Source organism: Cyrtonyx montezumae, unplaced genomic scaffold (genome assembly GCF_038088225.1).
Source record: "Cyrtonyx montezumae isolate F1298 unplaced genomic scaffold, pur_monq_1.0 scaffold_22, whole genome shotgun sequence".
Taxonomy (NCBI): domain Eukaryota; kingdom Metazoa; phylum Chordata; class Aves; order Galliformes; family Odontophoridae; genus Cyrtonyx; species Cyrtonyx montezumae.
This window is the reverse complement of record NW_027071959.1, coordinates 3,792,722-3,815,655: the sequence shown is the minus strand read 5'-3', so window position 1 is coordinate 3,815,655 and position 22,934 is coordinate 3,792,722. Positions and strand designations below refer to the sequence as shown.

General features: G+C 49.7%; 1 protein-coding gene across 4 annotated transcripts in view; it reads right to left on the bottom strand.

Moving 5' to 3' along the window:
• GRAMD1B (GRAM domain containing 1B) overlaps nt 1-22,934 on the bottom strand; it is a 73,284-nt gene that overhangs the window by 34,815 nt on the left and 15,535 nt on the right. Inside the window, exon 1 of one of the 4 annotated variants that reach the window (XM_065738512.1) lies at nt 21,029-21,194. The exons of 2 other annotated variants lie outside the window; for them this stretch is intronic. Coding sequence is in view for 1 of the 2 variants with exons in the window: in XM_065738511.1 (XP_065594583.1) it covers nt 15,660-15,682 (23 nt within the window). In the remaining variant the exon portion in view is untranslated. Of the gene's footprint in view, nt 1-15,659; nt 15,683-21,028; nt 21,195-22,934 lie in introns of those variants that run through there. One more of the 4 variants, XM_065738511.1, reaches the window with a different exon arrangement.

Sequence of the window (22,934 nt, the reverse complement as noted above, 5' to 3'; positions counted from 1 at the left end):
CAAACAACAATCAGATTTGATCCTCGTTGTTTCAAACAATCAAAAAGGCTGCTGTGGCAATTCCACTGCAGGAGAGGTAGGGCGCACGCATGGGGGAGATCAAGGGAAAAAAGAATCGGGCTGGGGAAGGGAAAAGAAACAAAGCATCTCTGCAACGTGATGTCACACTGTCTGCTTTCAAGTCCCCCGACCAGAAAGCAGTAGCAGCAACAGCAACCAACATGGACTCCAGATTTAATCTGCCTGGAAAGCGTACGCCTCGGACGGTAGATCTGCTCAGCAAACCTGTGCCGAGCACGGCACACACGCTCTGTCTTTCACGCACATATGTGCGCACGTACACGCACAGGCACACAATCGGAGCCGGGAGAGGCACACACGGGCAGAGAGAGGGAGAGGAAGAGACATCAGCAACGGAACAGAGGAGGCACACTAACCTGGTAGCCATTAGGGACCGGAGCACGGCGTGGAGCAGCTAGGAATTCATTCATTCATGCGCTCGCGTGGGGGCAGAGCGCTGGGGGGAAGGCAGTGCACCTCCAGCACCATCGCCCCGAGCCCGTGCCGAGGGGATGCGGGATTGGGGGCGGGGGTCCTCTCACAGACACCCCCAGCCCTCTCTCCCGGCCGCCCCACACGCTGCTCGTGCGTCTGCCATGGCTCAGCCCCCCCGCTCTTTGTGCTGGTGGTGATGCTGGGTGCCGCTCCCCCCTCCGCCGGCTCTTTCACACCCGCCGCTGCACGCGCATGCACGCAGCCTGTGGGCTGCCGCTTTACATAACGCGAGCCCCTTAATGCCCGGGTATCCATCCCTGCCCACCAGAAGGGGGAGGGGGAGCTCCCGTGATTCTTCCCAGTGGCCCCCGCTTGTAATCTTGGCGTTTCTGGGCGCTGTTCATCAAGTTTGGCAAAGCCTACGAGTGAAGATCCTGCAGGTTAAAAAAAAACAACAACATCCCTTCGCTCTCCCTGTGCACACACCCGTCCACTCCTACGTGCAGGAGAAAGTTGCAAAACCTGCGAGCATGTCAGCACAAGAACAGCCAGGAAAATTCAACCCTAATTAATGGGCAAAGTGGATTATCTGAACTGAATGAAACACCGTGAGGACACATTCCGAATTAAGGTGACCTCAACTCAGTTTAGCTCACTCCGTCCACAAAGCTAATGAGGTTTAATTTTTCATGCCTATCCATGTAGGAGCAGGCCTGGGGATTTTAGAAGTTGTACTGTGGCAAGTTGGTGACTTTGTTGTTGCATTCACCAGCGAGGATTCTGGAGGACGTACACATCTGCTCTTAGACACCTTTAGGCCAAAGGTCCTATACCAGTTTGGCCACAGTGGTTTAAAAATGCATACTCCTTCTCATCTCCTACCAGGGATGTTTCCTCTAAGAGTTCCCTGTGGCATCAACTAAGCCAGGAAGGCAACTCCAGAGCATGATTCAGAGTACCTAAGCCAGGCATCTGCAGCCAAATTTAGATGCTGCAAATGACCCCTTGGAGACAGTGGGAGCAGGAGGTGCTTTGCTTCTTATAAATCAATGACGTGCACCAGCAGACATGCCCCCGTGCAATTCATATGCTGTGCATGATTTTAAATTGAAAAACGCTCTCATCACACATCTACTTGGATCAGGATAGCAGAACAGTAACAGTTTTTTTAACATTACTGAAAGATTACACATACGTGCCCATCCCTTCCCTGCATATAAGCCATTGTTTTAACAAATGCATTGTGTATCATTAAGAGAACCATCAGCTTGATGCTAATTTATGACATCCTTCTTGTGAGCAGCCTCCTTCTACACCTTTTCCCATTACAATGCTGCCAATCACCAGCATCAAAACACACCAACCTCCCAAACATAACTCTGCCTCACAAAACCCAATTTCATGAGAGCAAACCTGATTTTATTCCCCTAATCACATCAGTACACACTCATTCAGGTTGTGTTCTCAAGAGTTTGTCTGTACTTACAAGAAAAACTTTTGTTAAAATCAGGGATGTTTCTCAAATAATTACATGTTTACCAGCATCTGAGGTTTACAAAGAGCACCAAAAATAATCCATAACACCACCACAAGAGACAACTGTCACCTCACCCATCCATTAATGTCTGAATTCAAGCTCTAACTCTGCAAACCCGCCCTAGCTGAAGTGAGACAAACTCAGCCAAGATGAAAGAGATGCATTTTAAGAACTAACAACAAAAAAAGCTGTACTTCACTCAAGGCTAGATTATCCACCTTTGGAAAACAATACCAAGGAAAGTTCTGTGCTTTTCTGAGTTCCGTTCTGTACTGCAAACAAAATCAGTTTGGGCAAGTTGTGCATCGTGGCACTCCAAAGGAGCAGCTGAATGCCCCCTTTTTGTGTCACAGTCTGTGAACCTTTTTTGTTTGTTTCTGTATGACATTCCAAGTCATGCATGGAGAGCACGTCCAGGCTCAAAGCAGGTCACCAGGTGGCAAGATAGGTCCAACACCTGAGGTTAAGACCTTCTCACTCTTCAGAGAGACACGAGGTAAGGTGAATCCAAAGGAAGTTCTGCTTCCAAAAGCACTGCAAGAGCAGTTGTAAAAATGCAAAGCTTACCCGAAGAAAAGCTTCCTAGGCTTTGCTTGGGTGTAAAAGGCAGTTATGGGTAACTTGAAACCTCAAGTGCTTTAAGAACTAATGAGAGTGCTAATGAGATCTTCAAAGTTCAACCAAGAACTCACAGAGGGAGAAACACTCCCAAGTATATTTCTGGTTCTCTGGAGCAACATTCACATCACTACAAAGACAGCTTGTTGAGGTGCTTTGGTAACAGTGCACTGGGCAGACTTCATGGCCTTTATGGAAGTTCTTAGGAGTTTTCTTAAGCTACCAGGACCCGTTCAGCTCAAGAGTTGCAGAACTCATTTTACATTGACTAGTTCTGCCTGCACATAACACTCTCACCACTCGCCATGGTGCTATGAAAGCAAGACAAGCACTAGCTCATGATTTCCTGTGAGGTCAGCTTGGGGAGGCCTTGACTGCTGAGCTTCTCACGGCACGGCCTCACACCACTGCCCCAACACTGCACTAGCACAGCGAGGTGGAGGCTCCCACAACCGCAGCACTCCTGCAAGGAGCTCCGGTTCCAAGCACGCACAATGGGGCAGACAGCACTGCCCAGCCGTAACTCAAGCATGCTAATGCATATTGAATCTCGGGAGAAGGGAAATGATGCACTGGCCATGTAATTAAAGCCCAGGGCTGACAATGGATACACGGGAGATGCTCTAAACTCACCAGTCCTACAGAGGAAGAAGTGGATTTGAGGTGAATTCTGCATCCAATGGGAGCAATTGTGCCTTCCATGCAAGCCACACCAGCAAGAAGGATAAAACAGCATACTTCTCAAGTCTGTCTGCAATGTGTAAGCAATGAGCACCTGGATTTGAAAAACAGGTAAGATTTCTCATTTCCCCTTCAAAGCCAACAGTTAAACCTTAGCCAAGTTCAGAACAGAACCAAGGACAGTTACATTTCCACAGTACTTCTGATGTCAGCTTCAGAGAGGTGCACCAGAAAACTCAGAAAGCCTGCCCTCAGGAGATCCTCAGTGCAGCACTTCAACCTCAGGATCTGCCAGTAAGATTAGTGTTAATGGGTAGCTGACTTATTTGGCTGGTAATTAATGTTTTGCTCCTGTCACTGCTGCAGCACAGAAGCTGTGTTTCTCCATCACACCCTCTACTCCATGACTGGGACATGCAGTCGAGTCAGCTGCCTCCTGCCCACAGAACACTGGGGCAGCCTCCAGCACACAAAGTGGGTGCTGCACTTCCAACCCCAGTATTCTCACCCTGTTAAGCAATTAAGAGAATTTCCAGAACTCTTCCTTCTCCCTTTGCAAAAAATGGGCTCCCAGAGGATACCAGAACAAGCCTTGCTGGAGTACTCTGAACTGACAACAGCATTTTCATAGATGTGATGGCTGCTAAGAGCACATAGCTCCTCCAGCATGGGGGAGGAAGAGGGCATTCATGTGCTCAAAGGCATGGGAAGGCCAAGGGGGGAGGACAAGAACAAGGAGAGAGAGAACAAAGTGTCAACATCTTAACTGGGACACACAAAGAGCCAGTTCTTACTAAGAACTTAATCCAGGATTAACAAGAGGTCAGCTACCTCTGCAAGGAGACTGCACTAAAAGGAACTAATTAGCTCTCCTTAATTGCACAAAAGGAACCCGCACAGAATTCAAGGCATTCACAGCAGCAGATTCCACCTCGCCCAGGAAACAGAGTCCAACCTGTTGGGATAGCACCATGCTCCAAACTGCACACGGAGAGCTTGGAGAAGAAAAGGTGACATGATGTCACAACGGATGCCACGATAGTGTGTGGGGAGTGAAGTAAAGTACCAAGAAGAGAGGGCTGGAGCCTCCTTCGAATAGGACAAGTGATTTTAGTCCTCTCAGGATCTTTGTAGGCAGTTTTATCATCAACCACTGATATCACATACAGAATTACCCAAGGTCTCTACAGTAATGCTTTCAAAAAGGGGATATCCATGAGGATATTTAATGCACTTGTAGCCCTCTTTAAATCAGTGCAGTATCTGAAAATGAAGAGGAGGGACAGCAAAAGGGAAACCAGCCCATATCTCTGTAGGCCCAGCACTGCTCTGTGCATTGGAAACAAAAGAATCACATCTACGCATGGGTAGACACAGCATCCTGGTAAGGACAAATAGCCAAAACAAAGCAAATACCCAACTGATCACACAGGGGCAACACAGCTCCAGCCCGGAACCACTGCTTTGGGATGATGCATTGGGAAGGGCTGCCTGAGCTGACCTCCCACAGCCTGTCCTGAATTTCAAGAGTACACCAATTCCTGATGTGATAGAGAAGGTATTTATATTCTAAGTGATGCAGCAATAACTGCATCAACTTCTCCTATGCCAAATGCTGAACTTCTGATGGTTCGAGCCATCAAAGGCAGAACTGTAACTTCACAAATACCTCGATGAACACTTCCATTCAAACATCCACATACATGCTGATCACCTGCAGAACGGACTGAAGCCTTTCACTGAAGGGACAACCATTCAAAACCCTCGAAAAGTTGAACTTTTTCAAACCAAAGGCAAGTAGAAAAGTAACATGTTTCTTACAAGATTCATTTCTGTAAACCTTGCCTACATTCCTCTATACTTAAGTCCCTTGCCAATTTTCATTTGATATTAAGTCCATCTCCTTTTTGCCTCCGAAACCATCACGTGTTCTGCCCCAGCGCAGTGATGATAAGCTGTTGCATATTTTACTCCAGAAGCACTCGTGCTGCACTGACAGATAACGCTTACAGCAGTCAGTGTACTTGAAAACAAAGATTAACCAGCACATCAATAACACCAGCAGAAGTCCTGGAGCTCGAGCACTAAATGTAACACCGGCATTTCTCTGTTTCCCAGCACTGTGCTGAGGGCTGGGCAGCTTGCAGACAGACAGAGCCCGCACCTCAAGGAGCTGACAGTGCCACCTTCAACCCTGCAGGGGAAGGCATGGGGACGGGAGGCTGTGCTCTGTCCAAACCTCACTGTGCTCAAGGAGACAGCTTTGACTGCAAGGCCTGAGGGCATCCTGGGTGCAAGAAGTGTGCCCAGTTTAAGAGAGGATGAAAGGAAAAGCAAAACAATGGGTTAACCAGAGTAATAACGTCATACAAACAAATAAACAGCAGCAGAAACAGGAGATCACCCATTAATTAGAGGCTCCTGCAGAATCATTACAAAACTGCCTCTGTTATCCATGTATTTCTTTTCTTACCCCTTCAGGACAGAGGTAAATATCACACGCCACTGAACTCTCAGTGGCATTCAGACCAACACAGGACAAGGAGCAGCAAAACATCACCTCAAACCCAAAGCACACCAATCCCAATCTTTGGACGGCACTCTACACGAGAAAGCCACATCCACTCTTGTTCCAAATAGTGGGGAAGCAGCCCTTATGTACGCTGCCCCTAGGCAAGCCGAGCACAAAGGGAGAACTCCCTGACATCTGGGTAAAGCTTCAATAGCTGCCATTGGAGAGAGCAGAATGCACATCAGCTGCTCAGTGCCAGCAGCAGGGCTACAGCCGGCCTCCTGGTACAGCCATGCCCCACTCCTGCAGTCCCCTCCGCTCCCTGCTCCGCATGGGAACAGCCCAGGCCCATGAGTACATTTATTTAAAAGGAAAAGGGCACCACAAGGGTGCCTTCTCTTTCTTTAGCACTGCCTGGTGCAACGTTCGCTTCCACATCGTGTCATACAGCTGCAGTTTCAGCAGCTGCTCCATTTTTTGGGACTGCTCGAACCTCTTTATTCCAACCAAAATCAGCCTTTTAAAGCCTTCACCAATCACTGCTTTCAGACCTTCCTGAATCACCAGTGATCTTCTCTCTGCACGTCAATTCAGACACAATGGATCCATCCCCACTCTCACTAATAGACTTTCTTAACCTTGCATGACCTTCTCCTTCCAGGATGGGCTCGGATTCATGTAATCAGCCTCACCCAGAAACCCTCACTGCAGCCCTTACTCCTGCACAGCCTGGATGTGCTGCTCTGTCAGGGCCTTGCCCAGCTTCCCCCCTACACCCCACACCCTTCCATCCCAGCTTCCATCTTCCTGGCAACCCCCCGTGCCCCCATCCCTGCCCTGCACTGTGTCAGGACATCTTCCCGATGTGCTCACTCAAACATACAGAAACCTGCATGCACAGGGAGAGTCCTGCTGCCTGCTGGGGAAGCGAGCATTGAGGAGCTAACTACTTGCATTGCTTTTCCCAGGGCACGGCAGTGCGTCTCCCCTGCTCCTCCACTTTCCAATTCTGAAGGCATTTAAACTGCAGACAGCAGCAGTTCTGCTGAGGGAGAGACCATTAAAGCACGCGAGCTTCTCCCTGCTCCGATGCGTTTTGTGCTCTCAAAAGTAGTTGACAAAAAGATTCCCCGCTCTGATAGCAGGCTGGCATAGCTGAAACAAAGCCGCCTTTGCAACGTGCCACCAGCTCTGGCATCTGAACTGCCTGCTGCCCACTGGAAAGAAACGCTCCCACTGTCTCTTTAAGAATGCTCGTATCCCACATCAGCAGGGCTTCCTTAACCCTGCCTGCTCCTTGCTTCCTTTGCTGACTGCAGCTGCAGATGGCACAGCTTCCTCACTGCTGTCACCTCCTGCTCCAACCCACCTGCCCTGCACATCCCTGGCATTCCACACCACACGTGAGCAGTGCTTTAGTGAATATCCCCATGCTCTGAAACGCAGGGAGGACTCCTGTGATGACAAAGGAGCGGTCAGCACTGACCTAAGCATCCTAAATACCCCTAGATTCACTCCCCTCGCTCCCATAAGCCACTCTTGTCTCCACCATCACTCCCACAGACAGCCCGAGCACAGCTCACAGACCCTGGGTGCTGGGCAGCCCCTCACCCACCAGGCACAGCCCAAGCTATCTGCTTCCCTGAGACAACAGCAGGCAGCGCAGCCACCTGCAGGAGAAACACTTGCCTTCAACACAAGGGTGTTACCAAACATAAACTCTTGGGAAGGTCAGAAAGGTTATAAAATGCAGAAGGTAATAATGTGACTCACACTGAAAGCGTACATAAACACACACATAAAAATCCATATATAAATGCATACGAAAGCCCTTCTCATAGGAAAAATAAACAGACTGTGATTGCTTCTCTCCCAGGCAAAGCATTACGATAGCTATCCTCCCCATCCTTTATTTTGTTCCTACTCCATACAGGCATTATAGAAGCAATAGCAAAGCACATACATCAAGCCAAGGAACTGAGAAAGCTAAGAGGCAGTGCGGCTCGACATTCTTGCACAGGAATAAGCCCAAAGGAAAGTGACAAAAACATCACATTATTCATGAGGCTTATTTGTGAAAGACACTTGAAGGTCAAACAAAGCAAAGTAGTCAACAAATATTTGAAGAATGTAAATGCTGTGGAGGAAGAGAAGCTGTATTAAAAGATTTTATAACAATGAGCAATGAGATGAAAATAAACTGAGGGGAAAAAAACGAGGCTGAAGGCAAATCATCACAGTCAGGGGAATGAGAAAAGTGGTACAGCCATTTCCATCCGCCACGTTCATAAATAGCATGAGGTAACTGCATGGCCTGTAGCAGCGGTAACTCCTCCGGACTCAGATTGGCTCTCGCGTATCAAGCTCTCCTTGCACAGTGAAGAGCTATTTGCAAAACCCTCTCACTGAAAAACCAACACAATTTCAGATCCATTTCCAAAATCGGTTCCGTTATTACCCATCATCAAACAGAATCTCACAAGTGTCAAAGGGGGACCCAATCTTCCTGCTGGAAAGGCTTGGAAAAACAACACTGCATGTATCTGAACTGATGATGCAGTTTCATTGCCTTGAACCAGTCACTGAATGCTGGCCAGAGTCCTTGAGCTGCAGCTGAGACACCCACAGCCCATCTCCCAAGGCCTACAGCTAAGCAGCAGTTCACCTCCCAAACCTCATTCCTAAAACACACATGAGATTGAAGGCCACCACGTCCCCACTCCACTTCTTAATTACTGACAGACCTGAAAAAAATAAACTGCAGTTCTGAGGGCTGCAAACCCACAACCCAATTTCCTCCTAAACAAAGCATACTTCTTTCAGAACTGCGTAGCTGCTTTATTTCAATTCCTAACGGGTCAGAAAGACACCAAAATTACAGCTCTATCTTTCCACCAGCTTTCTAAGATGCCCGTCCCCAGAGCAAAGCTTTTAATTCACAGCACTTCACGCACCATCCCTCACTTGTGTAGAGCATCCAAACGATTCCTCTGGAATCCTTGGACTCTCTTCATGCCGTCATTTAAACCCAGGCTTGTTTGCTTGGTATTTCATTTAAAGAACACATTTAGTTAAAGAGAGAGCAGTTCTCTACACCAAAGATAAACAAGCTGTTTTTTCTCCTCCCCCCCGCAGCTAATTTGGTGCCTTATATCATGTGGATATATGGACTTTTTTTATACGTTGCCACGTTTTTGCTATGCCTGACTATATACGTCCTGCTTCTCCCCTACATCATTTTTGTTCCGCTCATGTTCTCCTCCGTTTTTCTCCTTCTAGATCCAAGGCCTGAAATTAGGTGTGGCCAAACCACATTCTTCCAAACCTGATATTCCAAGTGGTTTGAAATCACCCAAAATACAAAGCCCAAAACCCTGCCACCATAAAAAAGTCCTTCCCTCTCTGCTCCCTTGCCATATGTGCAGAATGGCTGTGACTCCACCCAGTGAGAACAGCAGTGCTTTACATCCCATCTTAGCAGACAAAAAGCAAAGCATCCAGCTCCAGGCCCCTGGGCTAAACACAGACAGCATTCTGTCCAGGAAAAATGGGTTATGGAGAGTAAACCAACGTGAAGTGTGATCTCCAGCACAGACCTAGAGCTGGTCACATGGAAAACTCCAGCTTAGGGAACATGCCACCACCGTGCATCGAACACGTGGCTCTGAAAGAGTTGCAGAAGGAAAAGTGATGAACTTACATACAGCATTTGGTTTTGGTCTGAAGTACCTTTTTCTGAACTTGCTTACTTTATGCTTGGATGCTATTACTGCTATTATATTTCAATTTATATAATTTACTTTTCCAGACTCAAAATACTGAAATTAACAGTTACCATGCATAGTAAGTATCAATTATAAACATAACAGCAGTCTGCCATTGAGTTACACTTCACAACCAGGATTAAAACAAGGGACATGCAAAGGAAGACTCAAGAACAAGCACAGAGCTGCTAAGCCAGGCAAAGGAATGCTCCCAGTGAGCTTGGAGTTGGGAGGTAGGAGTCCTGCTCCCAAGGGAACTTTCAGTTGGCAAATGTGATCAACTAGAAGATCCTGAGCAGGATGCTGCTCTTGTGCAATGTGCCACAAGAGCTCTGATGGCAATGGCTGTCTCTTCTAAGCTTCGACCTTGCCCACTTACCCAAGAGAACATCCCTGAATGAGCAGAAATTTAGAATACGCGAGTTTCTGTTTAGTTCAGTAGAAACACATGGGGTGAAACACGCACACACTGCAGAGCAGCATTCTCCGTGCCCCTTCCAGCACATGCAAATATCAAATGGCTTCAACAGGAGGGAGCACAAGGGGGAAGAGAGGGTAATGGCATGCCCCACTCTGCAGACAGAGAAAGCAGCGCAGAGGCAAGACTGAGACCCCCGTGGACTGACCCTGGCACTAAAACTGGCATGAACGGCCTCTCCTGATTCCCAGCTCCCACAGCCAGGGCCTTGCTTCTCATCGGAAGGTGCCAAGCAGTTAAGCAGCACACCAAGAGCCTCCACTCCACATTTACACCCTGACAGAGATAACCAGTTCCTGCTCAGTTTTACCCGTAACCACTTCTTTACCATATTTACCTCTTTTCATGCTTTTTCCTCCTGCGTAGCTGAGGAGAGGAACCTCAGAAGCCACGGTGCAGCCTCACGGCACTCAGCCCCGAGCAAGCAGTGGCTGCAGAACTGCAGGATGGCTCCAAGCAGTTTGCCCTTCACTTGACATTTGTGAGGCTGCTGAAGGACTACACAGACAGCAAGGTGATTTTACCATCTGATAAGTAGAGAAGGCAATTTTAGAGGGACACCAATGATTGGGATTCAATCAGTCCAGATAATCTGCGGCCCAAGGAGAAATCTGGGGGACGGATGCTGGGTGCCAGCAGCACAGCTCTGCACCACCACAGCTTAAGTCACGCTGTCCTCAGAGAGCTCTCTGTCAGCACATGTATATTACAGAACAAAATGTTGGCTGTTCATCTCGTTTGGAGTCAAAATCTGATGCCAAAAGCAAACCACGTTGCAAATGAAATAACACCGAAGGGGAGTTCTGCAAGTCTGCCATCACACAGAACTAGAGCAAACCAAATCTCAGACCAAGGGGCTCACAATGACTCGGTTTTTCTTCACGCCGTCTACCTCCACTGTATCTTTTAATTTTTTTCTCACTAAAAAACTCCCTTCAGTTGTACTTTGTACCATATTAGCACTGAAGGTATTAATTCAACGTGCGGCCCAGGACAAAAACTGGAAATGAGCCGATCTTGGTTCTATTTCTGGCTGGGTTACTGCTGCTGAGCACAGCCTGCCCATGTGAATCGCATGCGAGCTTTTCCCTTGCCATCAGTGCACTTGGCCTGGGCTCTCAGCTGCTTGCTATCGCTTCCCACTCCCGAAAAGCCTGGATAAATTAGCACAAAACCCGCCGCTAATCACTTGATCGTACCATGAAACCATTTACAAAATTAAATCTAGCAATAGCATATACTTCCAGTTCTTTGAGCCATCTGACACAGCAGCGTAGCATTTATTCCTGCTAAGAGAGAAAGGAGAGAGACTGTACCTGTGAGCAGTTCGGCCACGTACCCAGAATATCCTGGATGCAGAACAGCACGCAGACTGACCTATCAATATGGTTCCCTCTTCCCACCACATCACAGCAAATGGGAACGCTCTGATTCCCCAGATCCATTTGCAGAGTACATGGAGTGGGGAAGCATCTTGCTTCCAAATGGCAGAGCCACTTTCAGAACTTACACGTACGTGGGTTACCTCTGATGGCAGTGAGGGGAGGATTGTCAGCATCTATTCCTCGTGAACCCAAAGCATAGGGAGAAAAAAAGATGTAGAGGCAAGAGGCCCTGTTAACGCAGGGCACACTGACACAAATAACAGTTTAACTCGTAACAGGAAGGTCAAACACAATACACACAACAGCACAATTATGTAATTTCAGCTGAACTCTCCTGCCACCCTCCTCCAACAAATCTGTGGAAGGACCGATTTTAAAATCCATCTCTCATTTGCAATGCAACAGAACTAAGTTCATTTTCACCGCCCAGGGCAGCACTTTTAACTCTCTGCAGCGTGGAAGTGAAGTTAAAAATTATTTACGCCGCATCACTGTTTCACTGCGTAATTAAGGAAGCGTGAATCCCGGACGCCCCACACCCACACGTGCCACTCTGCTGTATTACAGCAATTCTCTGTACCACATTCCTGCTTTCCCTGTTATTTCAGGCTTATAAGAAGTTGCGAGGCTGGACCGTGAGGACAATGCTGCACAGGACTAGCACGACACTGATGGAGTCCCTCGCTCCTCTCCTAAATACCTGTGGCCCTGAGACCTTGGGAGGACCCTCCACAAGGGCAGGTGCCTCTAGCCAGGTCTGCCTGCAAAGGATCCCTGCAGTCGCTGCCTTACAGCGTGCCTAACTGCAACCACCCCACGTTAATCTTCCCTGCTCCCTGACATCAAACAACAGCTAATTTTAGCTCCGCTGTTCTGTAACCCTACCTAGTTCCCATCCCACCCCCACAACTATATAATAGATCCTTCCTTCAGATAAGTAGGGTGTTGGAACATTCACAGTATTTTTCTCCCCTACAGGCACTCACAGAAAAATGAATTACAGATTTATTTTTAGGCAGAGCCTTTGGACCTTTATTTTCTCCGTAGGTTCCATACAGCAGGTCCTGAGGCTCAGAAATATCCCAATCAACAAACAAGCCATGCAAAAGGAACAAGAAAAAGAGGCAGAGCTTTGCTCAGCATCCTATTTATGGGACACAAAGCTCAGCTACCAGCTTGCTTTGGTCCCTGCAAGACCTCTTCAGTCATCTGCTGTGGCCCAGAAGCCCGAGGAAGGGCACAGAGCAGCAGCGAGCAGCACTGCCCGAGATGGGAGCAGGGGGAAAGCACAAGTCCTCTCGCACAGCATCAGAGCCACGACACGAAGATGACTTGTCAAACCAGGACAGCAGGCCCTGCGTGTTGTGGGACGGTAATGAGGCACCGTGGAACTGCAGGATCGTTCTGGATAGCCGGACCACAGCAGTCAGATGCAGCACTGGAACCCCGTGGCCTTACACCACGACACCGTACTGTCACATTGCACCACGATGGTTATACAGCAGGACCGTGCTGTGCTGCAGTGTGTGACAGCCCAGTGACTCGACAGCACGCAGCTACGCTCTGACACGACACCAGATGGTGATGAGATCATTTTGGGCAAAATTAGGCGGCGGGCTGCAAAAAATGCATGACATCGTCTCAGCGCTCAGAACGTTTGGCCTGAGCCAAAAATGAGCTCCCCTGCGATTCAAAGGTGGCCAAAGGTACCCTGAGAAAACGCCCTGCAGCATCCTGAGCAGAGCAAGAGCATGAAGCAGGCTGAGTGCATGTCCACACGGCCAGAGAGGGCAGCTCCTGCTGACAGCACTCTGTCCCCGCGCTGCTGCCCTTCCTGGTACAGAAAGAAATCATGTGTCCTTTCAGAACTGTTCCATGCGGAAATCTGCATTAACCCCAGCAGTGCCGCCTCGAACTGGAACCACTGCCTCCAAAGCCAGGACCAAACTATCTGTTTGATGCTCTTTTTGACTCGAGACAAATGCCAACCGTGCAAAGCAAACTCATCACGAATATTTGAGGCCATCCAACCCATGTGGAGGTATCCAAACTGCATCGGACAAGCAGCGGAGAGCTCTGCAGTGTGGGTTTAGGTCCTTGCTCCTGGAACCACACTGACCGGTCCAGCAAGGACACGCACACCTACATGGGTGAACCAGGACTTAAAGAGCATCCTTAATGCGCCCTTTAGTGCCTAGACACTGCTGAAATCAAAGTAAATAAATCTGTGTACAAACACAGATGTCCTTAAGGAGGAACATAACAACTGCTGCAGACATTCAAAACATCGCCTGCTTTTATGAAACACAGCGAGCTCTCGGATCAGCTCACCTGCTTCCCTTGGGATTCTGAGGAAGATGAAGGGGGTTTTGGGGTTCGGTCAGTGCTCTCCAAGAGTTCCTGGGGATGGCACAGGCCATAACTGCAGCCCCCTGCTGCCCACACAGCCCCAGGGCAGCACCGTGCACCCAGCAGCTCACAGGGAAGAGCGTCACCTGCCGAAACACCGCGACCATTTCAGCGGCGCAGGAGGGTTTTGTCGTGCCCCCATCCAGCTCCTGCTCCTGCCCAGCACTGCCTGCTCAGCTCCGAAGCCTGGCCGAATTAACAGGTTGGCTTCCACACTCATCACTGTAAACGCTGCGATGGAACCGAGCGTGCAAAGTGTGCTCCAGTTACACAACTAACAGGAAGGGCCGGCGCTGCTCACGGGCGGGCAGAGCTGAATGCAGCAGGGTGCCATGTTATTGCAGATCCACACCATCGTGGCATTTCTAACACACGCTCAGCCTTCCCCGGTAGTACACTAAGCTATTATGCAACTCATCAGCCCAACTGCACACCACGTAAAGCAGCAAAGGGGACAAAAAAAGCTACGCCTGGTTTTCAGATGCTAACAGCTATGCTTTTTGTATACTCTGCCTTGCATACGGTCGTGCACACACACAGGGAAACTCTAAAGGCTTCAACTGCAATTAAATAAAAGCTAAAATTACAGAAATCAGAAGAAGAGATGCCCTATTGAGTCATCCCTGGCTCCGACCCATCCCCTGGGGCCCAGGACAGGATGCTTCCTACTGCTGTGCCCTACTGTTTTTTTGTTGTTGTTGGTTTTTTGTTTTGTTTTGTTTTCCCACAGCAAAACTAACAGTAATAATAAGAACAGCAGCAATAAATAAAATAGCAAACGAAAAACCACTCGGCTGCTTTCTCACACTTTATGGGCAAAGATCTCAAAAGTACCAAATTCAAAGTGATGTGAAACTGCACAGTTCAGCAAGAGGTCGTTATATTCCTGCCATCACCCCTTTGCCATTAGAGAGGAAGAGGATTACGACCGAGGCCTTCACGTTGCTCTTGTCATCCCCTCGGTAATTTCAATCCAAATTACAAAGTCACATTCCAACGTTCCCCGATGGAACCGTTCCCATCTGATAAAGTTGTAATTAAATTGATTTCATCTTTGCGATTCAAAGACTATTTACTGCAGCTCAGTAGTTCCGACGTGCCCAAGATTTTATGCAGACCTCTACCGGCCAAGTTTTATTAGATATACCATACGCATAAACTGCAACTGCACGCATTTACCGACCCGTGCAAAACGCCGACCTTTTAAACAACGAAAAAAAGCCGTGAGTGATAAAAGCATTTCCGCGCCAACGTTTCAGACACACGCCCAGCTCTGCTTCCCCCCACCCCCCGCACATCCATCCCTTGTGCCGTCCCCTGGTGCAGCTCGGGTCGCTCCGGTAGAGCCCCGGATCCGCACGGCGTCCCCGAGCACCGCGGTACCTGCTGTCCTTACGGAAAGATGTCGACAAGGAGCATCCCCGAAAGCAGCTGCTTAAAGGGCAAGCCTAGCAGGAGCCATTCCGTGCGCGCAGGACGCGAGCCGCATCCGCCTCCTCTCTTCGGGAGAAGCTCTCTATCTCAACACGTACGCTCCGGGCGCTCAGGTGCGCGCGTCCGGGGATGCAAATTCATGCACAACCCCGAGGAAAGCGCTCAAAGGACGAGGAGGGCCCGGCAGAGGCGGCTGCCCGGAGCAGAGCACCGCGGCACTGAGGCGGAGATGCTCGTGCGGGAACCGCACCGCGGACTCCGGGGATCCCCGCGGGGCCGCTGCGGCGGAGCGGCGTTGGGGAGCGCTCCCCCCCCCCCCCCCCCCCCGCCCCGGCGCTCCGCTTACCAGGCGAGCTTGAAGCCTTTCATCAGTACAGCCACGAGAAGCCGCTGCCCGCGTCCTCGCGTGCCCACCGCCAGCTCCGCAGCTCCCAGGACATATTGGAGCGGAGCCGGCCGCCGAGCCCCATGCACCGATCCCCGCGCGGCGCGGCCCCGCCGCCTCCCGCCCCCGGCGCCCGCCCCGAGCGCGGCCGAGAGGCGCAGGGCCGCCCGCAGCCGCACCGCCGGCTCCCGAGCCGCCCCGCCGCCTGCTGAGCATGTGCGGCACCGCACGGCCCGCCCCCGGCACCGGCCCTGCTCGGGGGGCAGCGCTGAGCCGCGGCTGGGCGAGCCGCAGGGGACGGGGCTCCGTCCAGCAGCGCTGCCGCGGGGCGACGGCTGAGCCCGAAGGGGGAGAAGGGCCCCGTTAGTGACTTTCACGCCCCCCTCGCGTCTGGGAAACGATACATCAGCCCGCTTCAAGAATAGCACCACTTTTTTTTTTTTTCTCCTGAGCGATGCCCCCAAATCAGAAGCAAATTTCTAGTTCTGAATTCAGCTGGAAAAGGCTCTGCGCATTCAAAACCCAATGCCGAAAGGGAGCTGGATTCTCAGCAGGGGCTGAAGGCTCTGAAAGCACACAGGCGACAGTGGGGTGTCTTTATGGGAAGCTGAATCGTAAAAGGGAAAAAGCCATTTGCTGCTAACCTCCATCCATCCACCTAGCTAGCTTCCTTCCCCCCCCCCCCCGCTCATGCCAGGTTGCACTTTCTGTTCCAGCACTCTGCAGAAGGAAGCAGTGAATGAAGAACTGCATCCAGCACAGAGCTGCCCTCCAGCCCCAGCTGCAAAGGGCTGAGGGACACTGGAGCCACTCCAGGCAGAGAAGTTTGAAATAACTGCTTGAAAAACAGAGATTTGAGAGTTTGTTTGCAACATGAGCTTTGCAGCATGCCTTTTTATTTCCAGACAAAAGACACTGACAGCTTAAACAAGAGGCACACGCATTTCCAAATGTCACAAACTGTATGGCAGAAACATTCAAGTCTCAGCCCTGGTAAGGTCTGCCCTACCCGGGCTGCCTGGCCTGGCCTCAGCTCAGCTCCACAGCCACTTCTCGCCATCAAATGCTGCACATCTGTGGCCCGCAGGTTGCAAGGAGGGAAGCAAATCACAGTGCTGTAAAATGGGTCAGGAGACCTGCAAGCTTGGCAAATCTGGGACAGACTAATGCTGCAGTCACATGTTTAGAAATCAAAGCTCAGGCAAGAAAGGTATTAAGAGATAAGCAGTCATGTACTTTAATATATATATATATATATAAGAATAATGTGAAGGTTAGGAAATATCAAAGGAAATAGATCACTTAAAAGTGAGAAGCAGCTGTGTGAGCATCAGACTGGCAGGCAGTGCCATCTCCATCACAGCTCTGCTCTCTGAAATGCTCACAGCAGGAGGACCACGGGCCACCCATCCAAAGCAAACCCTGTGCAGGTGACCCCACTGTCACTGCTGGGGGGACAGTCTCAGTTCTGCTTTCCCTGAGCTGCTCCCTCTGTGGCAGCTAGCACTGCATGGGCAAGCCCTTCCTTTCTCCTCCTCCACTTGCTCGCAATACTCAAGAGGAACAAGTGATATTAGCATTTGAACAAGGTAACAAAAGAGCACGTGTACATATCAAGAGAGGTGGGCTACGTGCAGCCACCCTGCCCACCTCCGCAGCGCTAAGAATACCTGCAAGTCACACGAAAGCTGAATTCCAGATAATTTATCTGCCTACTCCATCCCGAGCATCCATCCCACAGAGCAGGAGCAGGGGAAAGCAGAGAAGTGCCGTGAGAACCGGGGCCTTAAGGGATCAAAAGCGGTTTCTGGCTCCGCTTGGAAAGTGGGCAAACTCTGTGCGTCTCCTCACTGATCTGAGACTGTGTCACAATGAGATGCTCACTGTATTGTGATAAAGAAGCTTCAAGGGCAGGCTGTGCGTTGTGTCAGCGGGAATACTGATCGTCTTAGATCTCTGTGCGTGCAGAAGAGCCCTCCCCAGATCATTTTTCTTTTGGGCAAAAACTTTTTCCACGTGGATGGTCAAAACAAACAGTAAATGGAAATAAGCTGTAGTGTAAACATTAGTTTCCACTTCAGTTTGTTGTGATGTTTCAGGAGAACAAGTACACTAGTCAAAAACAGAAGGGTTTCTGAGAGTGGGCGTCTATTTGGCCAGTGTTCATTATCACAAAATCCTGCAAGCACTGCAACAACATTGGCTCCTTCCACCTCACAGCAGCGGATTGGAAACAGCCAGAGCTGTGCTGCCCTGCTGCTGAGGAAGGCAGTCGTCTCCAAAGTACTAACACTTAACCTGGATCACATCTCCACATCTTCTTTAGTGTTGAGCTCTGTTCTCAGCTCCCGTTCACACACCAATCACCAGATCACCTTACCCCCCTCCCTCCACTCCAATCGTTCATTACTTTTCCCCAGACCAACCTCCTTTCCTCTCTGTATTTGTTTGCGATCTGCCTATGCGTGCAGACCCAGATGGGTATTTCACCAAGGCCTGCCCCTCACACACAATGGTACATCAGATGCTCATCATTTTTCCCTTCTAGCTGTAAAGTATGCAAGTCAAATTACTCCCTTACTCAACAGAATTTTGATTGTTTAGGAAAGGGATCTTTTTTTGTGTGTGATTGTGAAGTATTGTGCACACAGCTACTACGTGTCAGCAAGTAAGAACACAAACGGACACAGCACTTGCTGTCCCATCTCATCCTCTGTCCCTCCCCACAAGTAGAATTCCCATCAACTTCAACAGGGATTTAGTAAGATAATTTGGATTCTGGCCTACAGCCAGAAGCATGTGGGAGACTTCTGGTCCAGAGCAAGAACACCATGGATACAGCCTCCCCATGGGAGCACCGGTCGGGATGAGGAAGTCAAACAGCACACACACAAACACTAAAAACAGCAACAACGTGAACGCTGTGCCCCGATAAAATAACTAAATGCTTCTGTGTCCAGATGTGCTCCTGAGTCTGTGATCAGAGCCCAGGTCAAGCTGGAAGCACAAAGGCCACCACTGAAATTTCTGCCAGCCGTTACTGTTCGGCAATGCTTCATTCACAGCAGCCAGTTATCCTGCACTACTCCATCATCCTTTTCCCCTTACTCCTCTCAGCAGCTCTTGCTGAGACTGGGACTATCTAACACAAGCCAACAAATATCCCCACACGAGAGCCCTGAGGTACTGCTAACTGGCATCTTTTCTCACTTCATCCATCGCTCTAGTTACAGCTCATGAGACAAACAGATTTCCTTCAAGACAGAACGCGTAAATCAGGTGCTTAATTACCTCCACACCACACGAGCAGTGCTGAGGACTCGCCATGTGCACACTTGTGGTGCACAAAGCAGGAGTCTTTAGCTGCAAGGGAAGTTGTCTCCCTGACTTATGTTCTACCTCTCCACTCGCCAATTACCTGGGAGGTGATTCATGCTTTCCTGGGAAGCATTTGAGCATCACGTTAAGTCAGTTTTCTTTGTTAATGGGTTAACTGCATCACCCTCTGGTTCTCAGAAAGGTCCAAGGAAAAAAAACCCAGTGATTCTACATTTACTGGGACACTATAGAAGCCAAGTTGTGACATCGTGTCACAGCCTGCTGCAGTGCTCCACAGCATGCATGGGGCAAGCACAATTTAATTGCAAGAGCAGATCCAGAAAGCCTGACAATGAGTGAATGATCACCTTAGGATTAAAGCTACAACATCGTGCCTTTATTTTTGAAGTGCTCAACATGGGAGCCTTCTCTGGTGGGGCAGGAAATGCCATTTCCTGAGGTGCCCTGGAAGGTGTCCTGGCAGCAAAGGAAGCAGCAGTGCAATACAATGGGGAGCAACCATGGAAGTAAGCAACGTCCTGTGCTACAGCCCAGCACTTGGGCTGAGGGAAATCATTGGATTGTCAGGTTGGAAAAGACCTTTAAGATTATCAAGTCCATCCATGACATACCCATACTACCCTAACAACCCACATCCATGAGCACCACATCCAACTTAAACCAGTTAAGCCTTCTCCTCAAATTCTTTGTGGGTATGCAGTGACAGGCAGCTGAAATCTGCACAAACATGATAGTGAGAATGATTTTGCCTTTATAACATCACGTTCACCCTGAAGCATTTCATAGAATTTATTAACTGATGCCACAAACTCAAACCCTATAACCCAGTCCTGGGGCTAAACAGGACAGCTGCTCACAAGCATCATGCAGTCCTGTGAGAATTATGGGAACATCAACTGGAAAAATACAGCATTCAGCAGAATCAATTGAGAAAAGGGAAAATAGCTACTTCCCTTGAATTTTAACTGAGATACAGGACAAAGCCCTACAATCTGGACAGCACCATGGGGTTTTGAAACATGGACTACCTGCACATAAAGCAGGTGCCTCCTGGAGCACAGAACACTGCACTGCCAGGCTTGAGCATCCAGTTCAGTGCAGGTGCTTCATGGCCACTAATGCCATTTCCCACTCTTTCCAAGCTCTGACTTCTCAACTCTGCTTAGTGGCACACGCTGCTGAGATAACAGCACACCAAGAGATGTCTGCAGACTACACGCACATTAATCTTGCTGCGATGCCAAGTAAAGATGCACGAGGGGAGGCTCAGGATAGAAAGCAACTATTTGCTATGAAGACACCACCAGCATCCCCTGCCATGAGACAGAACCATCTAACAGTGAGCCAGCGTTATGCTTTCCAGTCCTTCCTGGAGCATGCTGAAACCCTGCACAGCATCCATCTCTTTTCCCACCCCCACCTCATCCTCTCACCCCCTCCATTCCCACACAGTTTCCATCTGCCAGCCCAGAGAACAGAACCTACAGCCTGGGCAAAGCCAGCAGAGAAGCCTTGCACAAAAAGGGCCGATACAGCTACAAGAAAATTAAGCTGCCAAAAGGCGTTTCTGCTCCACAAGGCACTCAGTGGGTAAACCTGCCCCTTAAGCACCCTCTAGCGATCCTTCCTCAGACAGCAGCAAGGCAGGCTTCTGCCAGCATCCCAGCTCTCTCCTCGGGCTTCCCTTTGGACAAAGGAAACACTGCCGCTGGCAGCAACGCAGACCCTCACACCTCTCCCATCTCCACCTCAGCATATAGAATCTGAAACAAATGATGCTATCTGAAATCTTACAAGGAAAGCACTGCATGGACCGCAGCCCCAATACCAACTTCCTCCTGGAACACAAACCCTGCCGCCACCCCCAGCACTACAACCACTCCCAGCTTCAGGGGAAAGGGTCTGGAGAAAATAAAAAGGGTGAGAGAAAGAAAGAAGTTGCCAAGCGAAACCACTTACGCACAGTGAGGCCGGCAGCATTTCCATCCTACCTTTGCTGTCGCCATATCAGACGTCTCCATGTTTTCTGCTTGGCCTATCAGTAAACAAGGGCGTCAAAGGAAAAGGAGGAGAGAAAAGGAGAGTCAAGAAAAGGATGGTGAACAGAGGGCAGACAGTTTGACAGGTGGATGAAAGCAACATGGAAGAGCTCACCCCAAGCCCACCCTGCTGCCCCCAAACACAAAGGAAAAGCATCTCAAGCTGATGGTCCCAATTTGGATTCTCAACCAGAGGCTGGCACAAAATCCATGTAATTTGGCAGCCCATCCTGCTGCTGCCCCACAAACTATTGTGGGATGCCGGGGAACAGCCAGCCTCCTCCCCACAAGGTTCAAGTCTGAGCTCCCGCAGGGAGCAGGCAGCGACCTGCATCTGCCTGAGGGCAAGGGGCCGCGCTGCTCTTCCTCCTCCTTGCTTTACGGGAGGGGGGCAACAAAACCCTGTGTGGATGCTTTAGAAATCAGGAGAAAGGAGGGCAGTGAGTGGGGCCTGGGCAGCGCAGTGGGTGAAGGAGAAGGGATCAGGCACGAGGAGGAGAAAGTGGGGAAGGAAGAGGAAAGCGTGAGAGAAGACAGGCAGACAAGCAGTGCTGCAAGAGAAGATAAGCATACCAGAGAGCATTAAAAGAGAGAGTAACACGTGCAGAGAAAAGGAAAAAAAATAGAAAGATGGAGGTTAGTCATCTGTGCCCTACTGAGAACACTCACCTCAGGATAACACACAGAAAACACTGGGCCTAAACTAAGAACTCTGTGGTGCACACTGTCAGCTCAGATGCTGCAAATATCAAATCATCCTCTAAGGTGAATCTGTGCCGGCGTCAAGAGGCACCCGGAGCTGCTGAGGCTGCGATTGGTGGCACAGGGTGACTTCAGCCAGCCCCAGCCATCACCCAGCCTCTCCCTCCCGCTGCTCCCGGTCTGCTCGAGACACAAAACCAGTCTGGAGCTGGTGAGCCAGCCAGGAGCCGCTGCACGCAAGTGGTCTGAGCACTCCGGCACCGGCAGAGCAGAGAGACGTGAGCAATCCGGGCTGGGAGGGAGGGAGAGGAAGGCTGGAAAAAAACCGCTGCAGAGCTCAGTCAAATTAAGAGCCTCTGAGGGCTGGAAACATCACTGCATGAAAGCGCTTATTCATAGAGCAGTGCAGCAAGCGGTGCTCCGGCACACGGCAGGGACTGCACACTACAGTACACAAAGCCCAGGGGGCAGCGGCATGTAATTTACAATGCACTCAACAGATTACACGAATTCAAGGGCACCTACCTATTTTCTGCAAAGCCGTGCTGCTCATTTCTTGTGCACAGGCACATGGGCACTCAAACCCCATAAAATGGTCTCATTGAGCTTTACTGAGCTCAGTGTACTATATTCTATTAAATGCATATTAAAAGGGTTTATTTCTGGTGTCCTCCTGTCACGGTGCATTCATGTCATCACCTACTCATAAAAATCAGTTTGCCTTTTAGGAAAAGCTCAGTTCCCACTCTGCACTCTCATTCATAGCTGCTAATTCCAGCTCATGAACTTAAGAGCAAAACAGGAAACATCTCCTGAGGAAGTCCACTCCTCTGAAGCGTACAACCCAGTGTGACACACTGAGTTCTGGGTAAGAACCCAAAGCATTATGAACAGATAGGGCAATAGCACTGCATTAGTTTGGGGTATGAGCCTGCAAAGCCTCAAAGAGCCCGTGAACCAAAACATGACTCCTTTAGGTACACACATGATGGAAACAAAGGGCTCAGACTCTGACATGAGCTGCCTGGAAGAGATGTGACCTGCAGGCAGAGTTCAGCACACTGCCTGCAAGGTGTGGCAAGAAAGGAAAGCCTGCAGGAGTTTCAAACAGCAGTCAAAAACCATGAGCTGCTGTGGAATGCAAAACCCTGTTAGT